Source organism: Tamandua tetradactyla, chromosome 23 (genome assembly GCF_023851605.1).
Source record: "Tamandua tetradactyla isolate mTamTet1 chromosome 23, mTamTet1.pri, whole genome shotgun sequence".
NCBI classification, from domain to species: domain Eukaryota; kingdom Metazoa; phylum Chordata; class Mammalia; order Pilosa; family Myrmecophagidae; genus Tamandua; species Tamandua tetradactyla.
The window spans coordinates 10344725-10361491 of NC_135349.1; the positions used below are offsets into that span (position 1 = coordinate 10344725).

The 16767-nt window shown below is 52.0% G+C and overlaps 1 protein-coding gene across 1 annotated transcript; it reads left to right on the forward strand.

Moving 5' to 3' along the window:
- Positions 1 to 303: 303 nt before the first annotated feature.
- Positions 304 to 8548, forward strand: SSC4D (scavenger receptor cysteine rich family member with 4 domains). The gene is made up of 10 exons (XM_077140198.1): positions 304 to 469; positions 1868 to 1903; positions 2165 to 2470; positions 3155 to 3232; positions 3972 to 4286; positions 5391 to 5468; positions 5986 to 6060; positions 6180 to 6491; positions 7141 to 7209; positions 7721 to 8548. The coding sequence occupies exons 1-10, from the start codon at positions 304 to 306 to the stop codon at positions 8035 to 8037; spliced, it is 1752 nt and encodes a 583-aa protein (XP_076996313.1). The 3' UTR covers positions 8038 to 8548.
- Positions 8549 to 16767: the final 8219 nt, after the last annotated feature.

Here is a 16767-nt window from a genome sequence, read left to right on the forward strand (position 1 = left end):
ATCACACTCTGGGCTGTGCTGATTTCTGAGCCCTCAGCTGTATGGCTGGGACCCGCCCTCCCAACCTTGTCTCCTGCCACTTGATCTCACATCCCATTTGCTCCAGCCAACCCTAACGCCATACCCACTCCTGTCTTTCTCATCTGAAGCTGTTGCCCATCCTCTGGCTTCCACTCAGAGAGCCAAACCCCAGTGGAAATGTCACTTCCCCTGAGGCTCCCACACGGTTTCTCCAGCTGGAAGTAACGTTGGGGAGATCTTTGATTCCAGATGTTCCAGCTGTGACTTCTCCACGTTCCCATGATGGGACCATCTAAAAGGTCATCCACCGGCCGGATGTGCAAGGAAGCAGAGATGAGCATTGGGCCCCAGCCAATAAAGAAGAGCAAGGGGTGGAGGCCAGGAGACAAGGGCACTGGCCCTTTACCTCCACCCCCAGCCCTGTCCTTCCTCCTCCTCCTGCCACTGGGTGAGTGCTCCCACCAACCTCTGACTCCTCCCTGTCTGGCTCTGTTTCCCCAGCTGTAAAATTATGGCAAGAGAAAGTTTGGGGATGAGTCATGTTCTTTCCAGCTCTGATATTTGCCCAGGGTTGATGAAAGCTGAGTGTCTGAGTTTGAGGAATGGAGGGCTCAGTGCTGGAAGTGCAGATTAAATGTAAACAGAAAGTGGGCAGTGAGGGGACACTGGAGATAAGGGAAGGAGAGAAAGGAGAGGGACTTGCTGATGGCTGTTTGAGAAGATGGTAGAGTATGTGGAATCAAATGACCTAGGGACCCTTCTAATTTAAGAAAGAAGAAACAGAGCCTTAGTTCTTCATCTGTAAAATGGGTACACTAGCATATGCCTCCAAGGTTGTTTTAAGGATTCTTTGAGGTAATGCATGCAAAAATGTCTGAGAACTGTAATACTCTATGCACAAGTGAGGGACGATTAATGCATTTACAATTTTGCATGATAGGCCAGTTTCCCTCCCTTGCCTCCCCACCTCTCCTCTCAAGCCACTTGCTCAAAATTGTATGGTGGATGAGAGAGTTGCTGTCTGGGTTGGGATCCCAGCTTTAACCTTTATTTGCTGTGTGACCTTGAGCAAGTCACCTAACCTCAACAAACAAAATTCTACCTCCTCACCAATTGTCCTATTGAGTGAGCCAACCCACATAAAGCAATGAGTACCTCATATGTGATAGCTGATATGTTTACTCAGATAGATAAATTATAGGGGTGGGGGTGGGGATGGAGGTGGATCCTAATGAGTCCTGAAGCTGATCTAGACATTGAAAGCAGAGCTACTGACATCTAACGGGCTCTGAGCAGGGGCACTGGGGGACACAGAGATAAGACAGATCTGACTACATTACCAGGCAGAGACTCCAAAAGGGGCCTGTACATGGTGCCCAGGAATTTGGAGGAAGTAAAGAGCACTTCTAGCTGAGGGCTCAAGGAAGGCTTCCCAGAGGAGGTGGCTCTGAACTGGGCCTTGTAGGATCGGCAGAACTGTAAGGGACAGGGTTAGCCAGGATGGAGGTTCAGGAGAAGAATGAGGTCAGAAGTTACCAGAAGGCTTTGTGGAGAAAGCTCCCTCCTGGGCTGGGACTTCAATCTGCAGGTGCCAGGGTTATGGGATTTAGCATGGAAGTGGGATGAGCCTCTTGTGGTGAACCCATGCAAGAAGGGTGAGACGGGGAGGCCCATTGGGACAATCAAGGAAAGAGACAATGACACATCAATGCAGGGGGAATGGAGTGGAAGAGGAGGGGGCTGATGGTGAGGTCGGTGGGGTTAGGGGGGCCCTGTGTTCCTGGGCCTGGGCAGTCCCTCCTTGGAGCGGGCAGAGGGCCCAATGTATTTGCTCACTCTCTTTCAGCCAGTGCCCTACAGCCCACTCCATTGCCCTTTCCAGGTAGGTGCCCCTGGCCCTCCTTCCTCACCCCATCCCAGCCCCCAGGTACTCAGAGTCTTAGAGAGAAGACCCCAGGGGGTGACTCACCAGCCCTCCATCACTCTCGATGCCCCCACCTCAAAGCGATTGTTACAGCCTCTGCATTTTATGGGGGAAGAAATAAGGCCCAGAAAGGATGGAACCCAAGGCTTCTTGGCAAGGCGAGCATCCCACAGATTGGCCCCAGAGATGCCCCTGGTATCAGCTCCACCCTGTCTGCAGAGCTGAGGCTGGTAGGGGGCCCAAGCCGCTGCCGGGGGCGCCTGGAGGTCCTGCACGGTGGCTCCTGGGGCAGCGTCTGTGACGACGACTGGGACGTGGTGGATGCCAACGTGGTGTGTCGCCAGCTGGGCTGTGGCCTGGCGCTGCCTGTGCCCCGGCCCCTTGCCTTCGGCCAGGGCCGGGGCCCCATCCTGCTGGACAATGTGGAGTGCCGTGGGCAGGAAGCTGCGCTGAGCGAGTGTGGCAGCCGGGGCTGGGGCATCCACAATTGCTTTCACTACGAGGACGTGGCCGTCCTGTGCAATGGTGAGCAGAGGCCTGCAACCTGGGAGGACAAGGAGACCCTGGGGAGCAACAGGGTTACAGGCTGGATGGGTGAGGGGATTTCCCCGTGATAAGGCTCTTCTAGGCAAGAGACCTGGCCAGAAGGGACAAGCCCCAGCTTGAGTGTCAGGTACCCTGAAATGGTGCTTTGGACTCATTACATGACCTTACCCTGCACCTCCCACAAAAAAAAAAAAAAAAAAAAAAAAAAAAAAAAACCACCAACAGCATCACTGCTTCCGTGGATGGCCTCCCTTGTCCCAGCAGAGCCTTCTTTTGGGTCAGGGCCACACCGGCCATAAAGCTCCATATAGCATGGAGCTGAGCAGAAACTCTGGGAAACTTTGACCTTGAGAGCAGTGCTTCCAGCTTTTAAGAGAATCACCTGGAGGCCTTGTAAAAATACAGATTAGGGCTCTAGAGTTTCTGATTCTGTAGATCTGGATTGGGGCCTGAGAATTTGCATTTTAACAAGCTCCCAAGTGATGCTGATGCTGCTTTAAGAGCTACTCTGCTTTAAAGGATTTCAAGGTTCCAGCGGCCCCTTCTCTCACACCCCCGGGGTTCCTGACTTTGACCCTTGTGAGGTCATACCTTCACACGCCCTGTGGGTATGAGGACAAAGAACAGAAGGACCCATTTTTATTCAACCCTTCCTCCTTCCAGAATTTCTGTCCACGGAGCCCCCAACAAGGAAGGTGTTAATCAGTAGGATGCCCCCCACAACCCCCCAGAATGGGAAAGGTAAGGAAGGGGAATGTGGGGGACCAACTGGGTCTTGGGAGAGGAATCCAAGGTGCGGTTTCCCACACCCTACAGTAGGCAGTGGAGAGAAAGGGGTTACAGGTGGGCAAGCTGGTCATTCCCCCATCCCTTGGGGAGCTCACAGTCCTTGTAGAGAAAGAGGATCCAGTCCTGTGGGATGATTAGAAATAAAGCCAGCCCAAGGTTAGAGAAAGGGAGAGCTGGGGGTGGGGGCTGAAGCTTAGTTCAACGGCATGTCAGACAGGCACAAAAACGACAAAGATGATGTAGCACCCGAAAACGAAAAGTGCCCTAAAAAAGAGACAGATGAAGAAGCAAGGAAGGCAGGAGGAGAACGAGGGTCCCATCCATCAGGAGATCAGGGAGGACTTCCTGGAGGAAGAGCTGGACGTTGAAAGGCAGAAAGGCTTTCATTGGGCCATAGTAACTGTGGGAAGGAGCCCATCCTAGATGGCTGGAAAAGCGTGAACCTGGGTGAGCAGGGGGGGGTTTTAAGGAGGCTGTGACACATTCAAAGCTGGGCTTTAGGGCAATCGACCTGTCCTGTGATCCCACAACCCACCCCAATCTAGCCTGTGAAGGGGCGGAGCACTGGGAGTAAGCGGATGACCAGCTTCTCCCCGTGGGCTTGTGCGGAGCCTGGTGCATTGCGGGTCTGGGGCACTTTAGACGGGGGAGAGGAGCCCAGTGGAAGCTGCGCCTCACCAACTCCCACCAGGTGAGGGCAGCGTGCGACTGGTCGGGGGCGCAGGCCCGTGTCAGGGCCGAGTGGAGATTCTGCATGGTGGCCTGTGGGGCACCGTATGCGACGACGACTGGGGGCTGCCGGACGCCGCTGTGGTCTGCCGCCAGCTCGGCTGCGGGGAGGCCCTGGCCGCCACCACCAACGCCTTCTTCGGCTACGGCACGGGGCACATCCTGCTAGACAACGTGCACTGCGAAGGCGGCGAGCCCCGCCTGGCAGCCTGCCTGAGCCTGGGCTGGGGAGTGCACAACTGCGGCCACCATGAGGACGCCGGCGTGGTCTGCGCAAGTGCGGGCTAGGGAGGCGGGGCGGGGCTGGCGGGCCGAGGGCGGGGCCAGCGGCGAAGGGCGGGGCCATCGAGGGCCGGGCGGGGCCGGCGGGACTCTCCACGGTTCTGACCTGACGCTGGCTGCAACGTAGTGCCTCCTGGGCCGAGAGAGGAATTTGGCTTTTCTGGTGTTTCTCAGAGATCCCCAGGGAGGTCCCAACACTACTTTTAATATCTCAGTACTGTTGTAGCAGTGCTTCAGAATATCTCAGTGTCCCTTGTGGTATATACTCCACAGCTGTGTGACAATATTTACTGCAGCAGACTCCAAAATTATCTAGCAGTACCCCAAGAATGTCCCCAGAACTTTCAAGCAATTTCCCAGTACTCTTTATGGAATATTTCATAGTAAAGTAACAGTACCTTAGTTTTGACCCTGGAATTCTCTAAGTGATGCTCAGGTATGCCCCAAATGAGCTAGTGCTGCCCTCCACAATCCTTAGGCACTAATAATATTTTCTCCTCACCTGGCCCTTCTCCCATTGTTGGAGATTTTCTCAGCAAATAGAAATAATAGGGCAATAATGCCATTTCACAGATAGACTCTGTGATACAAAATGCTTGCCCATAGTTCTTTCTGCCTCACAACAGGTAGGTGCCATCACTCCCAGTTTTCAGGTGGGAAAGCTGCGACCCAGAGAGGTTGGTAGAGTCATGGCTAAGTTTACTGTGTACCTTCTACACGTGTCTTGCCCTTTCTAGCCCTATTTTATCTGTAAGGTGGGAATAATGAGTCTTGTACTGTGAGCCCCTGAAGACTGAATGGCCCTCCCTGGTGGGCATGGGACACAACAAGTCTAAGAACATTGATGAGAAATGAAAGTATGTCTGTGAAAGTCCTCTATAACCTGGGAAGTGTACACCAGTCCAGCACAAGTAAATTACAATGAGTGTCAAAAGTGAGGCAGGCCTTCTTAGATCCCAGCTAGGGCTGGGCCCCTGGTCCTGGCAGCAAAATATGTTGTCTCCTCCACGGTGATTCTCCCAAACTCCTCCCACAGCCCAAAGCTGACCAGAAACCAGAACCTTAGCCTCTGACCCTGCTCCCTTCTCTTCTGTTCTAGCCCTGGGTCCCCCCACTCTCACAACACTGCCTCTCTTGGCCACACGAGAAAAATGGGCCTGGCACACAGAGGCAGCAGGTAAGGAGGCCCTGGCCCTCTGTGGCCAGGATAGTGGGGACACAGTAGGTGGGGCAGGCATTGGGAAGGCTGTTCTGGAGCTAAAATCCAGAGCTACAGAAGGGAAAGCCTGATGTACCAGGCCAGGGCTTTGGGCCAGATGGTAGAGGTGGGTGAGCGTACTGATGAACAGATGGAGAAGGATGAAATCTGCCGAGCTTTGAAAAGTTCAGGGGGTGGGGGTGGAAAGTAGTCAGAGATTTCTTCGAAGCTCTGTAATAAAATGTGGGTTGGTGCTGACATTGAGGCCTTGTAACCAGGTTGAGATAAGGGTTGAAGAAAAGCTAGAATTGCTTTTGGATTTAGGGGATTCGGTTCATTCCAATTACGTTCCCAACATGGTAGTGACTCTGGGATGGAGGCTGAGTGTGGGGTCCGGGTGTAGGATAGATGGGGGGAATCTCAGTAGGCATCTCCCGCTGCAGGCCAGAAGGCCTTCTTGTCCCCGTCAGACGCTCTAGATGTCCTGTCTCTGCAGCTACCGGAGTTGCTGCCCAGCCTTCCAGGGAGATGGCACTGTTCACCACGGCCGCCTGGGCCTCAGGGAAGAAAAGTAAGCGGTGGTGCCCGGGTTCAGCTGAGGGTGGGAGAGGGTGGGGCCAGGGCCCGGTCTTGGAGCCGGCCACTCCAGCCCAGACTCCTCTGGCCCCGGGGGGCCTGTGCACCCCGTAGGCGGGCGGCTGCGATTGGTGGGCGGCCCGAGCCCGTGCCGCGGCCGCGTGGAGGTGCTGCACGCCGGGGGCTGGGGCACGGTGTGCGATGATGACTGGGACTTCGCGGACGCGCGCGTGGCCTGCCGCGAGGCGGGCTGCGGACCCGCGCTGGGCGCCACGGGCCTCGGCCAATTCGGCTACGGCCGCGGCCCGGTGCTGTTGGACAACGTGGGCTGCGCCGGCACGGAGGCCCGCCTGAGCGACTGCTTCCACCTGGGCTGGGGCCAGCACAACTGCGGCCACCACGAGGATGCGGGAGCGCTCTGCGCAGGTGAGGCCTAGACCCGAACGCCTAAAGGGGTGCTACGAAGAAGGATCTGGGGGTGGGCGGGGCCGCGCGTGGGGCTACTCTGCGGCACTGCGGCGTTAGCGGGGCCGAGAGAGCGCGCGCACTTGGAGAGAGAGGCGGAGCCCGACCGCGGCTGCGCTCTGCGGCTGCGCGGCAAGGGCGGGGCCGGGAATGGGGCGCCCTCTGCAGTAAGGGAGCGGGGCGGGGCTTGGAGAAGGCGCGCGCTCCGCATAGGGGGGCGTGGCCGAAGCCTAGTTGATCAGACTGCCTGGGGCAAACATCTGGCCTTCGGCAGGAGTCTTTTGAAAAGGGGCTTTCGTAGAGGTTAACACGACATTTAAAAATGCTTCTGCACATTGATTGGGGTTGGACTTGCGATCTTCCCCCACATTCGGGGTCCCAGGCCTCATAGGCCCTTGCTCCCCTTCCCCATGGCTTTGGCCGCAAAAGGATAGACTATATGGATTCTGCTTTGGGTCAGAAAGAAGCACAGCCCCCATTTCTGAATCCTGCAAAGTCCTTTCTGCCCCCAGAACAGAACCCTGAGGAGGGTAGGAAGTGGCCTGGACCCAAGGAACATGTTCCCCGAAGTGACTGCCCTGTCCCTTTCTCCCTGCCCTTGCTGAGCCAGGTCCAGAGGAGCAAGTCCAGCTGGATGGTTCTGAGACCACCCGGGTGCCCACTCCTCGGCCCAGGGACGGTAGGTGCCCATGGCCACCAAGAGAAAGGTGAGGTGTCAATACAGGAAGGGTCTGGATTGGAAGAAGCCACAGTCTGGGGTCACACAGGTTAATGGATCTGCACACGTCCTGAACCCTTGTCCTTTTGTGCTAGCCTCAACACCCATTAACAGGGGGTGGCATGGGGTTGGTTGGTCTTCAGGAGACACAATCACAGTCTCCAAAGAACTGGCCTGGGTCTGATTTAATGAGATTTTGAACAGAGGACTAAGGAGAGAGAAAATGTGAAGCCCCCAGCACTTCGGGGGACCTCAACAAAAACTTCTGTCTTATTTCTTCCCATCCTGAGTCTGAGTCTGGGCAGGTGCCCCTTCTGTTTTAATCTCCTTTGCCCTCATCCAGCAGCTCTGAGGGCAGAGCTGTGTGTCAGCTGCCCTCTTTGCCTCTTCTGTTGACCCCTTTCCTGGTCTAGCTTGGGAGTGGCCTGGCATAGGCCAGCCCCTTCCATCCCTGGACCTTGTCCCCCTACAGGGCACCTACGTCTGGCCAATGGAGCCCACCGCTGCGAGGGGCGCGTAGAGCTCTTCTTGGGACGGCAGTGGGGCACTGTCTGTGATGATGCCTGGGATATGCGGGCAGCTGGTGTCCTGTGCCGCCAGCTGGGCTGTGGCCAGGCCCTGGCAGCCCCTGGCGAGGCTCACTTTGGCCCAGGCCGAGGCCCCATCCTCCTGGACAATGTCAAGTGCCGTGGGGACGAGAGTGTTCTGCTGCTCTGTTCTCACATCCGCTGGGATGCCCACAACTGTGACCACAGTGAGGATGCCAGTGTTCTGTGCCAGCCGTCATGACCCAGCCCGTTTTACAGACCACCTCTTCTGGGAGGCCCCCTCATCCAAGACACACTCCTCCCATGACTCCTGCAGGTTCCTCTGGCCCTCCTTCCCCTTGCCCGGGAGACAGCCTGCCACAGACAGTGCAGTCCCGTGTGGGGGAGCCTAGCTCTATCACCTCTTGTGTGATCTCAGCCTGTCATCAGTTGTTATGGGCCCAACTCAGTGAAAGCTCCCAGGTTCTCCTCCAAAACAGACAATGGAAGGCAAGAAAATGACTCCCAACTCTCCTCTTTGGTGGGATTCCTGCTATAGCACCCTGATCCCACCTTCCTGGACCCAGGTCCAAGAGGCCCAGGGGCTCTCTGTGGATGAGGTATCTCTCCTGCCTGCCTCCCCATCTTAGACCCCCCAAGAAGAGGAAAGGTGGGAGAGGTCCACAGCTCTTACTCGGGGTTGTCAGGGGCTGCAGAGGAACCTGGGCCATTGCCCTGCCCTGCTCTGTGAGGGCCTGGGCTCAGATGGTGCTCGGCTGGACAAAGGGACTGGGGGGGGGGGGGGGCGGGGAGGGCAAAGCAGGGACAGTGGCCCCTCCCTGCAGCTGAAACCAGCATCTGTGATTTGTGCTGCCCCCACTACAGAGCCTCCACTTTGCAGCGGCAAAGAACCCCGGGGGCTTGTAATCACCCTGTTTATAGGTGCCAAGCCAATAAAGCATTGTCCCCCGTCTTTTAGCCGGTCAATGTTTAGGTATAAGCACATTATTTGTGGCACCGGTAAAGATTCTGATCAGGACTCTCTGGAGAAAACATCTGGTGGGGTTCAAGAACATCTCATCAGAGAGATGGCAGCAGGCCCAACACATCCTGGAAATGCTGCCTCAGTGTCAGGCCTGGAAGTCCCCTAGAGCGTCTGCTAGTCCACCCTCTCCTTTATTTTACATATAGAGAAACTGAGGCCCAACAAAAGGAAGGGGTCTGCTCAGGGTCATACAGCAACATGGTGGAGTCACTAGGGAAAAAAAGAGTATTGGGGCAGAAAGGTAGATGAGGGAGGAGAAAGCAGCCTGGGATTTCCCCAACCTCTGCCTCTGCTTTGGGCCCCAGCTGGAGCTCCAGGGGCAGAGAAAAGTGGGGGTCCTGCGAGAAACCTCTTTCTCAGCCCCAAGGTGGATGAATTGCCAGGATGAAGCCTCCACCCCGCAGGTTCTGTGTGAGTTTCCTGTTGCTGTTTTAACAGTGATACAAATGTTGTGGCTTAAAACAACACTAATGAATTGTCTTACAGTCCTCAAGGTCAGAAGCCTGTAATGGGTCTTACTGGACTAAACCCAAGGTGATGGCAGGGCTGGTTCCTTCTGGAGGCCCTAGAGGAAAATCTGTTCCCTGGCCTTTTCCAGCTTCTAGAGGCTGCCCGCATTCCTTGGCTCATGGCCTCCTTCCAGCCAGCAATCACGTCACTCTGACCTCTGCTTCTGCCATTACATCTCCTTCTCTGACTCTTCAGTTTGCTTCTTCCATCTTTTAAGGACCCCTGTGATTATACTGGGCCCATTCAGATAACCCAGGAAAATCTCTCCATCTCAAGTCCCTAACTTACTCATATCTGCAAAATCTTGTTAGCTATGTAAGGCAACATGTTCACAGGTTCCAGGGATTGGGATGTGCCCATCTTTGGGGACCATTATTTTGCCTATCACCGGCTCCAAACCTGAGCCCAGGCTCCGAGCCAAGGAGTGAGGTGGACAGTTTAGGTCTAAACTCTGTCAGCTTCTGGCTTGGTCTCCATCTGTCAGGGAGCTCTCTGCCATTGGAGAGAGGAAGGCTGGAGGAATGAAAGGTGTGAAAGTACCTGAGAATGCTGGAGTCAGGACAGAGGAATAGGGGTGCTCTAACCACCCTAAGCAGGCTCCAGCAGCCTAGCCTGTGCTGTGCTTATGGGGTCTGCTTGGCCTATGGTCACAGCAAACCAACCACACTCACATTTTGTTGTGCCTTTCCCTTGTTCACAGCTTCCCCACTCTGGCTCCTCTCTTCCCATTTAGACAAAGCACTGTCATCAGCATTCTCCATTGTAGGTCTGTGGGTGAACTATTAATTGCCCCTCTTCACAGATAAGGAAAACCAAGGCTCCAAGAGAGGAAAAGCCAGGCTAGAATCTAAGACTAGGCCCAGTGTCATAATCATGAATACCATTCAGCAATATTTTCAGTTCTTTTTTCTGCACATGATAGATTTGCCCTTCCCTGACATGTTTTGACCAAGGTAATGTGAGCAGAAGCATCCTCCCAGGCAAAAGGCTTCAAGGACCAGTGTCCTATTTGCCAAGTTCCCTTTCCCTGTCAAGGTGGCCGGTGACATTCCAGATGGTGGAGGCTCCATCAACTTGGGTCCCTGAGAGACACCTGGAACAAAGCCTCTGCTGACTCAAAATGGGCGTAGAGAGTGAGTGAGAAGTAAATCTTAGCTGTTGTCAGCCCCTGAGCTCTGGGGTTGTTTAATGGAGTGGCAGGCACTGGCCCATCCTGCCCATCCTGTACCCAGGCTTTCAGGTTGTCCTGTGGGGTTCACCTGAAACATGATTTGCAGCCTGTGTTAAGGCTTGGGTTCTGTTCACTATTTATTCGCCAAACTTTGGTTACCTTTCTGTGTGCTAGGTCCTGCTGGGATTGGGAACACACAGATAAGACAAGGCTCTTGCCCATGAAAAATTCACAGACTAATCCATCGCTGACTTGAGTGCCCTGTTCTCTCTTGAAATTCAGCCTATCCCACTTAAAACTACACCTCAACCCGAGTTTCTCTGTTTGCTTAGTAGCTCTAACTACCGCTGGCTTAAGCCAGAAATGGGGGTGTTATCTTCAACAACCCTCACCCCAAACAACTAATAAATCCCTGATTTTATATCCCAAACTTTTCTTGAATCATCCAGCTCCTCTGCATACCCACATTTCTTGCCATGGCCTCCTCAATGTTTACCCCCTTCCCCAGACCACAGGAACAGCAAGCGTTCTCCTGTTGACAGATCTGATGAACCGACCTCCCACCCCCTTTGCTAAACCCCTTGTATGGCTCTCTAGTGCTCTCTCCTTAACTCCTTTAGCTCAGATTGCAGGTTCCTGCAGTCTGGCTCTGCCTATTTTTTGCATCATCCCTCGCCATTTGCTGGCAGGCTGTAGCCAGGCTGAACTACTTTCAATTCCTCTAATGTCTGGGCTCCCTTCCCACAGGGCCTCTGCACATGCTGTACTCTTTGCCTGGAATACTTGTCACCCTCTCCTCTCCTTCCCCTTGGTCGACTCTTATTTAACCTCAAGTCTCAGCTTTCATTTTCTCCAGAATGCCTTCCCGTCTGAACTAGGAGCCCCCATGGCACCCTGTATCTCCCCAGTGACACAGCACCCACCCCTGCATGTCATTGACTGTATCCTCCACAGGCCCTGGGGGACTCTGAGGGCTGGAGCTGTGTCTATTATGTTCAACTCTGCAAGGAACAGTCACACACAGCAGGTGCTCAAATATTTGTTGAGTGACTAGGGGACATGAGCTGGTATTTCTTGAGCACGTATGTCCTGGGCAAGCACTGTGCTGGACTCTGGGGCTGCAGGGCAAGAGGGGAGCTAGACCAGGTTCCTGTTTGCTCAGCATGGAGATCACCTTCAAGAGACAACCCACTGGGTGGGTCACAGTGGCTCAGCAGGCAGGAATGCTTACCTGCGATGCCAGAGGACCTGGGTTCGATTCCCGGTGCCTGCCCATGTTAAAGAAAAAAAAAAAATGAGAGACGACCCATTATAAGCCAGTGAACAAATAAATAGACCATATATATTGAGTTGGTGATTAATACTGAAAAGGAAACAAAGCAGGGTGATCTGATAGGGACTGTGAGGTCAGGGGAAGCCTTGGAAGAGGTGAGGCTTGACCTGAGTCTGAGTAGGTGAAAGGGAATTGGACATGGAAAGATTTGGGGAGGACCATTCTGAAAGGCAAACTCAACCAGGAACAAGGTGGGATGAGGAGTTCAGGCAAAGGCTTTATTTCAGGGAGAAGTAGAGCTGTTGGGGCAATGTTTCAAGAGAGAAACGGCCTCCCGGAGATGGCAGGGGATAGGCTTTTTATGGCTTAAGATCGGGGGTTGGGGGCAAGGGTTAGGTAAGTTTCTATTGTCTAGTTTTCAGAATTAGGGGTTGGCAGTGCTTCACTGGTAAAGTTAAAATTTAAGCGCTGCCTGAAGCATGCAGGGTTGTAATTGTCTCTGCCAGAGGGTGGAGGCTGAGTAATGGGGGTTATCATAAGAGGGCAGTTGCTGGAGTGTGAAAAGGCGCAGGCTAGGGTGGGAGAGCTGCTTGAAATATTTGCCAGAGGTAGGTCACATGCTAGGGGGAAGGGGTCCTGTTCTCCAGGCCTAACACATTCCAGGTCCAGTGGCAACTGAGTGTGGCCTGCAGAAGACCAGAGAGAAGGACATAGTGATTAGAACAAAGAGGAGCAGGCTAAAAGACAAGATCAGAAAAGTGGGCAAGGGCTCGGCTACACACCAAAGAATCTAAGCCACAGGGAGGAGTTTTATTTTAAAGGCGCTGGGAATCCACTGGTGAGTGAGTGGTAAAAGCATCCCAAATGTCAGATTTAATTAAAAAGACCTGTCCACATTTCTCCCATTATAGTAGGATACCTTACCAAAATTCCCGGAAGTCCTTAGGAAGCCTAGATTCCCCTAAGCACCCCTGACTTTTGCTAACTTCTAAATCTCCCATCTGCTTTTGCTTCCCCATATCTCTCTTTTTCCCTCTTCACAGACTAAGCCCCTGACTCCCAAAGTGCCACTAATTCCAGGCTGGGTGTGTAACATACTTGGCTGAGGATCTGGAGCAAGTGCCCAAACAAACTGAAAATTAGATACTCCTTTGATATTGACACACACACGTTACACGCTGCCACCACACCCACATACATATTTCCAGGGAATTTTCACTGATTTTCTCTACTCTAGCTCTAATGGCCAACTCCTACAATCTCCTTTCTTCTTCCCCATAGTTTATAGGTTCCTGTGACCCCTACATTCTTGCTCATTAAAAAAACAACACAGCTTTATTGAGATATAATTCACGTACCTTAAAGTTTACCCTTTAAAGTGTACATACAATTCAGTGCTTTTTAGTATACTCACAGAGTTGTGAGACTATCACCACTGTCTAATTCTAGAACATTTTCATCACCCCCTAAATAATCTCCAGACCTGTTAGGGTAATTCCCCATTCACCTCTCCCTTCTGGCTCCTGGCAACACTAATCTACTTTCTGTTTCTATAAATTTGCCTATTGTGGACATTTCAAAGACTGAAATCATATGTTGTATGGCCTTTTATGACCAGCTTTTTACTTAGAATGTTTTCAAGGTTTATCCATGTTGTCTCATGAATTAATATTTAATTCCTTTTTATTGCCAAATATTCCATTGTATGGATAATACCACATTTATTTATCCATTCACTAGATACTAGGGCTGTTGCTTATGTTCAAGTTGTTGTGTGGACATGTGTTTTCAATTCTCTTGGGTATAAATCTAGTAATGGAACTGCTAGGTCATATGGTAACTCTACGTTTAATCTATTGAGGAATTGCCAAACTGTTTTTCAAAGGAGCTACAACACCATTTTACATTCCCGCCAGCAGTATATAAGGATGCCAAAACATTTCTCCACATCCTCACCAACACTTATTAGCTGTGTTTTTCATTCTAGCCATCTAAGAGGGTGTGATGTGGTATCTCCTTGAAGTTTTGGTTTGCATGATGTTGAGCATCCTTTCATGCCTTTATTGGCCATTTGTGTATATATTTTGGAGAAACTTCCATTCAATTCCTTTGCCCATTTTTAAAAGTGGTTTCTTACTCATTTGTATGCAGAACTGTCTGGCTGTCTGGTCTAACTTCTATAGACCTCAGGAATAGCTTTCCAATGCTAATCTTGTTTTGCTAATCAAAGCTGTCACTCTAATTGGCATTCTGCCCCCACCTATAAAACGAAGTCCTTTTGTTTCCCCTCACCACTTGTGTACCCCGTCACAACTCTATCACAGAGAAGGAGGATTTTGCTGAGAGGTTGAGGAACTGGTCAGGGTCACAGAGCTAGTAAGCAAAGGCTTGGGATTCGCCCCTGGGATGGTCAGACTCCAAAAGCCCGGCGCTCTACTAACTCGTAAAATCTCGTATCACTCCCACCCAGCAAAGCGTTCATCCTCATCTCCACTGTGCAGAGAGAAAGTAAGGGCCAGGGGAGGGTGGGAGTTTTCCTGAGTCACCCAGAAAGCTCAGGATAAGCAACCAGGTGGACTGCCACCTCAGCCCACAAACCCTCCCCCCTTGTCCCCAGCTCAGCAGCACGGGTGGCCGGAAGGTGGCTGAAGGGTGGCTCGGCCCTGCCCACCCAGCCGAGTCGCGCCTTGCAGCTGAGTCACGACCCGTGCGCCAAGGGCTACGGGAGGGGTCGGGGCGGAAAGGCGGTGGCGGAAGCCAGCCCGCAGGGAAGTTGTAGCCCCACCCCCTGGCTCCGCGGCAGCCTCCTGATTGGAGAGGCTGAGATAGGCACGACCAATGAGGACGAGCTGCAGGGCGAGGCGGAGCTGAGGGAAAGGCCGGCGCCCTCCTACTGGCTGGAAGTCGCTCTTTCCCCGCCGCGCTCCTCGGGGCCTTTGGGAGCCCTGGGTCCGGCTGCTGGGGGCGGGGGCCCGAGGGCGGGGCTGGCCGGACCCCTGCGCGCGGAGCTCTGGCGCGGCCTACGCGGGGACCGGAAGGAAGGGCCGGGAAGGCCCCCAAGAGCTTGGGATAGTGGCGAGTCATTTTGGTCCGTGCGGCCATCTGCAGCCTACGAAGGGTGTTTGACCCCCACAGCCGCTTGAGGGCCGCGCCGGGCTGGGATAGTTACCTTTGTTGTCGGAAGGGAAGATTAGCCCCGAGAGGCCTGTTCAAATTCTAATACAGGTTTTCGATAAAACCGGGATTAGCGGGGGGCCAGGCCCAGACGCTCGTAGATGGGCGCTGTGCTGTGGAGAGGCCCCACCCAGCCACGGCGTTGGGGCTGTGAAGTCCTTCTAAGGACGTGGGCTCCAGGGTGGGCCCTCGGGGCTGTTGAGATGTAGGCCCGGAGGGGAGGATGGTCTCTTGATATCAGCAATTCCGAGAGGAGAGTCCACCACTGGTGCTCTTTTGGGCGTTGCCTCTCAGACTCAGACAAGGCCTGAAGCCCCTCTCTCCACCCCAGCCCCTGATGTTTCTTGATGAGTTCGAGCTTATTTTTCAGCCGAAGATTCTGCAGTGCCCGGCAAACTCTAGAGTTTACAGTCTAGTGGAGAAAGTCAAGTGGTTTTATCAAATCCTGATGAGGGTTCTGTGGGAAGAACTGGGTGCTAAATCAGGGGCAAAGGTGACAAGGGCCCCTAATTTAGTCTGGGGGGAGGATCCAAGGAAAGCTTTTGAAAGAAACTAAGTTTTAACGAGGTGAAGGGAACCTGGTTTTAGAGGAGGGCTGGAGTAAGTAGGGCATGGCTGGAACAGAGGTTCAGGAGAGATTGGGGATTGTGATGGCAGGAGAGCCTTAAAGATTATGGACATTATCTTGAGAGTACTAGGAAGCTAACCAATGGGGTTTCAAACAGGAGAGACAAGATTTTAATTTTAAAAAGATCTCTTTGATTTTGTGATGCCTCAGAAAGTTAAGTACAGAATAACCATGTAACCTGGCAATCCCAGTTTTAGGTCTATACCCAAAGGAATTGAAAACGGATTTGAACAGATGTTTGTACACCAGTGTTCACAGAAGCATTATTCAAAATTGCCAAAAGATGGAAGCAACCCAGGTGCCCCTCAACAGATAAATGGATAAATAAAATGTGGTATATACACCCAATGGAATATTACTAGGTCATAAAAGGAATAAACTTCTGTTTTATGCTTCAATACAGATAAATCTTGAAGACATCATGTTGAGAGAAATAAGCCAGATGCAATAGAACAAATATTGTATTGTGCACTTATAGGAAATAAGCAGAATATACATAAATTCATAAATTAAGAAACTAGAATACGATGATCATGATGATGAATATGCAACTATGTGATGATATTGTGAATTACTGATTATGTAGAACAGAATGTTCAAAACAGAAATGTTTGCGTTTGGTGTTTTTTGGTATTTTAAAAAAATTTTTTAATTAAAAAAAAAGAAACTAGAATACGGGTTACTGGATGCTGGATGGAGTGGGGGATTGGGAGGTAATGTTTAATTAGTCCTGAGTTTCTATTTGGAGTGACGGAAAAGTTTTGGCAATGGGTAATGATGATGGAGCACAACTTTGTGAATGTCATTAACACTACTGAACGGTATATTTGAAAGAGAAAAGGTGGGAAATTTTAGGTTGTACATAAATTACCAGGAAAAACAAAATTATAGAACTATATGACATAAAGAGTGAACCCTAGTGTAAGTCGTGGGCTATCATTAGTAGTATAATTATAGTACTATTGTTTCATTATAATAATAAGGACAACTGTGTGTGATGGGGCTATATGGGAACTCTATACTTTCTTACTTCCTGTATGGTTTCTAGGTAAACCTAAAACTGCTGTAAATTAAAAAAAAAAATGGGTTAAAAAAGAAAAAGATCCCTCTGGGTATCTGATGGAGAAGAGATGAAAGCAGGGAAATCAGTGTGGAGACCAAGGCAATAAATTGGGATAGATGATGATGGGT